Source organism: Lolium rigidum, unplaced genomic scaffold (genome assembly GCF_022539505.1).
Source record: "Lolium rigidum isolate FL_2022 unplaced genomic scaffold, APGP_CSIRO_Lrig_0.1 contig_68410_1, whole genome shotgun sequence".
NCBI lineage: Eukaryota > Viridiplantae > Streptophyta > Magnoliopsida > Poales > Poaceae > Lolium > Lolium rigidum.
In genome coordinates this window covers 7845-16752 of record NW_025901364.1, presented here as the reverse complement: position 1 = coordinate 16752, position 8908 = coordinate 7845, and the positions used below count along the sequence as shown (strand labels likewise).

Below are 8908 nucleotides of genomic sequence, written 5' to 3'. Positions count from 1 at the left end.
ATCTTGTTTGGTTCCTTTACTCGTTGCATCGCTAGGATCATACTAGGAACACCCCTATCATCAAAGTTGCCACCTTTACTTCCCCATAGCGCATAAAAGTTGAAAAAGCTATAAAATTTGTGTAGCGACCATTCACCCCCCTTTTGTTCGCTAACGATCCATTCAACAGGTAGCGGTCCGACTTGTGACAGTGTGGTTGCTTTTTTCCAAACACTTTTTTAAGAGCAATTCTGTTTTTTCTTAGGACCCGTTTCACTCAAGCTACCATTGTGGCGTCTAATGAACCTATTTGTTGTGCCACTGAGGGCCTTGTGCATCATCATCGGGCTACAAACAGACACAGAGTGCTAGCTAGGTTGTAATGATATGTGTTTTGTCCTACCTCTGTTATGAAGGGATCTCGAAATTTTGTCTAAATTTGGATGTATCTAGACACTTTTTAGTGTATAGATACATCCGAATTTAAACAAACTTCCAACATCTTTTTATAGACGGAGGAAGTATATTTTATATCACGTTGATCAAACCGTTGATTTAGTGACATACTACGACCTATACACCGAGAGGGAGGGAGTAACAACAACAAAAGCGGAGCAAGAAGCCGTCTTAGTTTTGATTTGTGATTGAATTTTCCACACAAGAAGTAGCACATCGACATTAACCAACAATACAACTTAATATTTTTATATTTGTTGAGTAATAAACTCTCTCTCATTAAAGAAGTTTAAGTATTTCTAAAATTAGTTTAATTCACATTGAATCAGATATGTTAAATTTATCCTCACCTCTATTGAATTATTGAAAAAAAATTAACTATAACTTTGCTCTACTACTACTTCTATTCTAAAAAGTATGTCTGAACTTTATCTAGTGTATCTACACCTTAAAATACGTGAAGTATGAAATATCGTAACTAACCTAAGAACTCGTGTGCATAACATTGGTAATATTTTATTTCAACACATCACAACCACAACAATTGAAAGCAACTTAAGTCCCGCCTATATTTCTTCCACCAACAAATTAATAGTACCTCATGAGAAATATTCTTTTTTTTAATTTTTTGATAGTAATATATTAGCTTATTATGAAAACGCAATCTATATATAGCAAGCACTCCTAATTTTAGTAGATGGTGATGTGCACCTAGAAAAGACAGATGAAAGAGAACGTGCCCTTCCGACTTGTTCTCTTGCCTATCCTTTACGCCAAAGCAATCTATGGTCTCAACAAGTCGGTTTTTGAAATTCAGCATAGTGCAACAAGAAATAATAAACAAGCTCATAGATGCATTTCAAAGATTTGTCTTCGACAGAAAATTTAAGCAATAATACTTTAATTATATTTTACTAACTAACTAATATAATTGGATCTATATTAAAAACACTTTATATTTTTTAAATTAATAATTATCATATAATTGAACTGATTTCTGGTTAAAGAAGACAAATCCTAAAAATCACCGTACCAAAACTGACCCTGCACATTAAATTTACTTGATCTCGTACAACCTCCCAGCAGCTCGTTGTTGGGTACGTTTGTCAGTGACTGTTGGAGAGCACGAGGAGGTGCTTCCCCATGAACTTTAATCCTCGGCATACTTTGGGCACATTCAATTTTTCGTCATTATAGCCCCTACGGACGGAGAGGACGCCCCATCTCGGAGATTTCGCACATCCCCCTCGCTCGCACCTTGCATCCCACCTTCACAAATTCACCACCGCCCTCTCTCCCCACTTCCGCCACTTTTTCTTCCTCGTCGTTTCCGCCGCGCTCCTGGACGAATTTGGGAACTGCGGGGAGCCCCTGTGGAGGACGACTCGGCCTCGGCCTCGGCCGCCGGGGCTTTTTATTGGGGGCTATGGAGGTGGAGGACTCCTCACCGTCCTCCTCGCCGTCGTCATCTCCTTCGTCCGATTCCATCGACCTTAACTTCCTGCCGTTCCTCAAGAGGGAGCCCAAGTCGGAACCGGCTTCCCCGGAGCATGACTCTCTGCCGGCGGCCGCGCCGGCGCCGACGCCGGCGCCCGCGGCTGCGGTTGCTGCGGCGTACGTTGCCCCTACACCGGCAACGCCTGACCTGTATTCGGCGGAGGTAATGACGCCTCTGCAGTCGCTGCCGCCAAACCCTGACGAGGACGCCCTCTTCGCCGAGTACTGCCGGCTTGCGAGCCTCTACCTCCTATCGGCCGGGTCCGGGGCGATCGTGCCAGCGCCCACGCCGGAGGCTGCCGCTCCGGCTGTTGTGCATCCTGGGTCGGGGTCTGTGGTGAAGAAGCGCCGGCCGCGGTCGTCAGAGCTGGTGCGGGTGTCCTCACTGAGCGTGCGGGATCAGATCTATTTCCGTGACGTGGTGCGCCGGGCGCGCATCACCTTCGAGTCGCTGCGAGGCCTGCTGCTCAAGGACGACGAGCGCGCGGAGGCGCTCGGCCTTGCGGGCGCCATCGGGCTTGCTCCGGTGGACCGGCGTCGCGTGCGCGCCGACTTGCGGGCCGCGGCACTCATGGCCGACCGAGACCTGTGGCTCAACCGGGACCGCCGCATCGTGGGGCCGATACCTGGGATTTCTGTAGGCGATGCATTCTTCTTCCGCATGGAGCTATGTGTGCTAGGCCTCCATGGCCAGGTGCAGGCCGGGATCGACTACCTCTCAGCAGGGCACTCTTCCTCAGGCGAACCTATAGCCACATCTATTATTGTGTCTGGTGGGTATGAAGATGATGATGACCGTGGTGACGTACTGGTGTACACCGGCCATGGTGGTCGAGACCCCAGCCTGCACAAGCATTGCGTCGACCAGAAGCTAGAGGGTGGTAATCTTGCCCTGGAGCGCAGCATGGCCTATGGTATTGAGATCCGCGTAATCCGTGCAGTCAAGTCTAAGCGCAGCCCTGTTGGGAAGGTCTACTTCTATGATGGCCTCTACAAGGTTGTTGACTACTGGCTCGATCGCGGGAAAGCTGGCTTTGGTGTTTACAAGTATAAAATGATTCGCATTGAGGGGCAGGAGCCCATGGGCTCTGTGAATTATCGTGCAGCTGAGCACCTTAAGGTGGATGCTCTATCGATGCGACCAACTGGATACCTGAGCTTTGATATTTCCATGGGTCGAGAGATCATGCCAGTTGCACTATATAATGATGTCGATGATGATAGGGACCCACTTTTATTTGAGTACCTGGTACGACCAATATTTCCATCTTCTGCGGTACAAGGGAAGTCTGCTGAGGGTGGTGGTGGGTGTGGGTGCACACATAATTGCTCAATTGGATGTTATTGTGCAGAAAGGAATGGGGGTGAGTTCGCGTATGATAAAGCTGGTGTTCTTTTACGGGGCAAACCACTGGTCTATGAGTGTGGTCCGTATTGCCGATGCCCACCTAGCTGCACCAACAGGGTTAGTCAGAAGGGGCTTAAGAATAGGCTTGAGGTGTTCAGGTCAAGGGAGACTGGGTGGGGTGTTCGGTCTTTGGATCTCATTAAGGCCGGCACGTTCATTTGTGAGTTTAGTGGGATAGTGCTTACTCATCAGCAGTCAGAGATAGTGGCAGGGAATGGTGATTGCTTGGTGCATCCAAACAGGTTCCCTTCAAGGTGGTTAGATTGGGGTGATATCTCTGATGTGTATCCTGAGTATGTGGCGCCGAATCATCCTGCCATTGCAGACTTGAACTTTTCAATCGATGTTTCAAGGGCAAGGAATGTGGCTTGTTATTTCAGCCATAGTTGCAGTCCAAATGTTTTTATCCAGTTTGTGCTGTTTGACCACTACAACATGTCGTATCCCCATCTCATGATCTTTGCTCTGGAGAACATTCCGCCATTGAGGGAGCTAAGCATTGACTATGGAATGATTGATGAATGGGTTGGAAAGTTAACTATGTAGTCGGACGGCAATACCTTCTTTACTTTTCCATTGGTGTGACATTGTCGTAATGCTTCTCTTGGGGATCATCGAGGAGATTGCTGCTAGAAGTTACTCTGCTGGTAATATTGTCAATCCTTGCTGCAATTCTGTTCTCTCGAACTTCGTAGGATTGTATTTAGAAATTGGATATTTTAATGGTTTTCATAACAACTATGTGTTTTATGCCTGTGTGAACTGTTTGGATTTGTATGTTTTCAACTTTCCTTGCATGTTATTCTGCTCCTACCAAGGATCATAAATCTGAGTGGTTTGTGTTGACAATCAGACGGCATGATGCACTTGTGGAACTGTCTAATTTGTATAAGATTTATTTTCGTATGAGGATTTGTTTGTGAAGTAGTTGCCACTTTGTACATATGCATGTGCATCCTTTTCTCTCAAATAGCTGGCTGATCCCTTTGACTATTTTCTCTCAGTTTGACGATGATATTGAACGGCTACTATATATACCTGGAACCTTGCATTACTTCCCCGTTACTGGCATTTTTCTATACATGATCTAGCATATTTAGTGTCCAACTGAACATGGCCCAGGAAGCTAGCAGTCTTTGATAAACATCACATGTCAGTGGTCTCATTATCAGGAACAGCTGAGATGTGATATAGAAAAATCATGTATTTCTGTTTCTGTTGCAAAAAAATATGTTTGTTAACAGACTCAGTTGCCATGGTTTCTCGGGCAAGATTCACATTTCTCCATGGATTATTCTAGAACCATTTGAGTTATTCGGGTTTGGACACCTGAATTAACCAATATATCTTTCTATTTTGGTGATGGTAGCAGGACATAAAAAATACAATAATACTAATAATTTGTCAAATTCATTCTTGATAGGATATACCTCTGTTCCAAATTAAATGTTGCAGCTTTGTCTAGATGTGGATGTATCTAGACGCACTCAATATGTAGATACATCCATATTTAGATAAAGTTGCATCAATTAATTTGGAACGGAGGGAATACATAAAAGTGTACTATAGCAGTTATCTGTTACATATACTAGTATCATACTACCTGTCTTTGTTTAATCACTTACATGAGTGGACCCACTGGAAACAGCATGATTTATTTGCTGATACCACTGTGTTACTCACCACATCAATCACCACAGGGAATAACTGCCATTGGGGGTTATTTGCTCTGGTTCTAGATATTTACGGATGAGACTATTCGATTTACTTCAGGGCATTAAGTTCACACACCATCGAAGTACTGGCGGGATGATATGGGCTTTTCCCAACAACAACGAAAAGGTCAAATTGTGACTAGGATCCCCCAGCAACACAAGGGGTTTACATAAAAAATATTGATTGGTGTACTAATTGATAGGAGACTAGGATATCAGTATTGCAGGGGCATACATCCTTCCTTAGTGTTGAAGATTAAATTTGGATGTATCTAGATGCTATTTAGCAACAAATATTGAATGTTGAATGTTTAAATAGTATCTAGACACTAAAAATATTGAATGTTGTAACTGCTATTGCATTTAGTCCAAGGATAGGTGCTGCTTTCCAGCTATTGTCGTGAGTGTTTATTTTTTTTCCTTCTTTCTGTGATAGTATTTTAATGGAAGTTTTTCCTGATAGTGTACTTATTTAGTTTTACAATTATTTTGTTTCATTATTAGAACTGGATGGCAGCAGCTGTATACACAGGAAAAAAAAAGTGAACTTGGTAGTACAAGTAATGTCCACTCTGCATTAGTTTCACTGGAGCAAATGCTTATTTGTACGAAGTTCAAAGCTAGGTTTATCCTAGTTTCATAGGAACAAACTGAGCCAAGCTTAGAGAAGTTATTGCATGTTTTTGTTCATTTTCATTCTACCTACATTTTATTAGATATGCGAAAAAGTTTATTTTTCTTCTCATGTTCTTGTTATAGGAGACTAGGACTTGGTAACTATGAAAAGATTAGTCCAATTTAGTGGCTATGGAGTTAAACATATGATAGTTTCAGTTACAGTGTGTTAACAGAGACCGAGTGGACCTTTGCGTGTTATAGGAGACAAAGCATGTGAATAGAACATTGGCGTGGCATGCTCTGAGGCTCTAACCTAGATTTTATATGAATCCCTTCATATGTATATGCACTTGCTTCTTCGAACCAGCCTAAGCACATTAGCACAGGCAGATCCAAGGGTATCTTTTTCTCCAGGCCATCAGCTATAGAAAAATCTACATTAGTCACAACCAGATTTGTTTCATGACAGAAAATCTGGCCACTCAGCGTAAGATCGTCAACCGCGTCTCGCGAAATCTTGTAAAACACCAGGGAAAGAAAGGAAATCAACCAGGCAAAATTTTAGCTCTAAAAATAGAGCCATCATTGACAGCAAAGGGTGTTTCCATATTATTTTAGACTCTCAAATTATTGTTGTCATTGTTTCATGGCTAAAATCCTCTTTCTGTGTATGGTCAGTATGGCTAACATATCTAGTACGAATCCGTCGTTCCATTTTGACATAATATTAATACTTCTTCTTATCTGATTTTTTTGCAAGATTTCGCCTACTTGTTGTCTTCGGGTAGGTTATACTAGTACTCCCTCTGTCCCATGAAGGTTGTCTTGAGATTTGTCAAAATTTGGATACATCTCGAGTAAATTACATAAAACTACCACAATTCGGGCTAGGGTATCAAGTCAGTAACTCTTTTGCTAATTTTTGCAAAAATCTACCAGTTCTGGGGCATGTCCTTACAAATTGCACCGATTCCCTTCTAATAACGTTTTGACAGACGCCCATTTGTCAGGCTGAGCTGGCAGAGACATCTGGAGATGGAGCTGAGGTGGATGTGGGGGCCACATATCAGTCCCCGTCTCTCTGTTCTCCTTCCTCCTTATCTCTCCCCTCTCCTCTCAGCACCTTTTCCGGCAACCACTGCCTCCGGCGCCACCCCGCCTCCTTCCTCCGCAACCAATCCCTGCTTCGAGCCTGCAACTCCTCCTTCCCCTGTGAGCCCTAGTCTAGTTCCTTCCAGTCACGCAGCTCCTCTGCTGGGTCTGCCTCCTCTGCTACTGCGCCACGCCCCTGGCCTTCCTCCGCCGCCGAAACGCTCCACCCGTTCCTTACCATAGCGACCTGGTCGGCGGTGACGAGGGCAACACGACGTTCTTGTCTTCTTCCGATCTGTGAGCACATCGAACTCGAGCGGGGCGTCACCGAGGGGATTCGATCTGTAACCACAAGTCTTACTCCGATCTGTCGCCGATGGGATTCAAGCGGGGAAGGAGCTGCACCGTCGATGGCCACTACGAAGCGCTGAAATCGGGAGGCACGTGCGCGTTGGTGACCTACTGCACGCCTCCAGCCCCTCCCGAGCTCCGATGTGACGTAGAAGCTGCCCAGGCTCCCGCACATGGTCCAGTGGCGCTGCTGGCGAGGCCCCCGCGCCGGAGAAGTGGACGACCACCGAGAAGAGGGAGAGAAAAGGAAAACGCTGAGCAGAGCAGAGGAGGTGGCCGCCCGAAGCGTGCAAGGAGAGAGATAATGAGAGGAGAGGAAAAAAAGAGGGGAAAAAGATGTGGGTCTGACACGTGGGTTCCACGTCCAACTTAGTTCCTCCTCCACGTGTGCTGCCAACTCAGCCTTGACAAATAGGCCCCGTCGGTCAGGATTGCTGTTAAAATGCTATTAGACTGGATTCAGCGTGATCTGTGACACGCCTCAGAACTTAGTGGGAATTGTTGTAGTTTTTTGTAATTTACTCACAAATCTCACGCAACCTTAGTGGGACGGAGGGAGTACCTTGTAAGAGTGGACATAGTTCAAAATCCAACTTCTAACACGACCTAGCTCTATACCTTTTGTATATTGTTCAATGTTTTGTAATCGAGTTGCTTAGGTTGTACTTGTACAGTTAGTAATTTGGTTTGTTTTTAAACCTTGTGTTCATCTTCTATTGATCCGTAACTTGTAACGTGAGCTTGCACTGAATTCTCATTGAATATTACGTGAAAAGGGAGTAAGAATTGTGTTTTCAACAGTAGTTTTGTACTTCCATGTCTACACAGTACTATACTATTTGTTTTTACCAAGTCATTTGATCAACAGCATATTGTAGTGGTTATTGTGTTTCAGATATGCAACTTTAAGGGTGTTCTTTACTTAGCTATTTGATGCTAACTCTTATGCTTGTGTTGTTGCAATTAGTTCAACTGATATTTGAATTGGATGTTTTCTTTTGATCCTTTTACATTGATAGCACAGTGAGCCTGGATAACAGTTTTTTGTACATTCTCCTAAACATAGTAATGTTTTAGCCAAGTTTTAAACAATATCTGTTGCCCCTTTGTCTTTATTTTTTCCTTTATTAAATCTCAATAAACTTAGCAATACCTTTCTTCTTTCAGTCTAATAATGGAGGATTCTACAGTCGAGGATCGTGACACCTTTCCATGAGTCACATCTAAGCTCTTTATCATTAACGGGAATCAGCCATTTGGTGTATATTTCGCATGGCAACCGTGGTTACACCTTTGAAGCTTGATTTTTGCTGCTGGATGAAGCTTTGCACGGCACACACTGGGATTCAAGCTTTAGCCATTGCTTTTACCTCATTGCTGTGGAAGTCCATATATGTACATATATCTGTTAATTATCTAGTATCCAGGTGTACTTGTACCCTCTTGTGTTGCTAAATGGTTGTACCTTCATGAGTTACCGGTGCTGAAACAAACAATAGCTCGTAGGTTTGTAGATCTTGCTAAGTTAGGTTGTACAGGCTAATTGCTTGCAGTTGCAGGGTACTGTGCAATTTGGCTGTCATGCAGAGTGAGCTCCGTGTGCACAGGGTAGAATTTTTTAAGAAGAAACCTGCAGATTTACCATCGGTTGTGCACAGGTGGCAAACGCCTGAAGCTGATTGGACCATGATCAACATCGATGGGGCTTTCAGTGGGACTTCAGGGAATCGATGCTGGGGTTGTGTTGCTAGGGATCATGAAAGCCAGCCAATGTTTGCAGTTTCTGTAACCA

The 8908-nt window shown here is 44.0% G+C and overlaps 1 protein-coding gene across 1 annotated transcript; it reads left to right on the top strand.

The window, feature by feature from the left end:
- The first annotated feature begins 1621 nt into the window (after positions 1–1621).
- LOC124682128 (histone-lysine N-methyltransferase family member SUVH2-like) lies at positions 1622–8698 on the top strand. The gene is made up of 2 exons (XM_047216878.1): positions 1622–3987; positions 8284–8698. The coding sequence occupies exon 1, from the start codon at positions 1862–1864 to the stop codon at positions 3884–3886; it is 2025 nt and encodes a 674-aa protein (XP_047072834.1). The 5' UTR covers positions 1622–1861; the 3' UTR covers positions 3887–3987; positions 8284–8698.
- Positions 8699–8908: the final 210 nt, after the last annotated feature.

Bases quoted from the DNA above. Each gene is read 5' to 3' on its own strand.
- LOC124682128 (XM_047216878.1), top strand. From the start codon at position 1,862: ATGGAGGTGGAGGACTCCTCACCGTCCTCCTCGCCGTCGTCATCTCCT.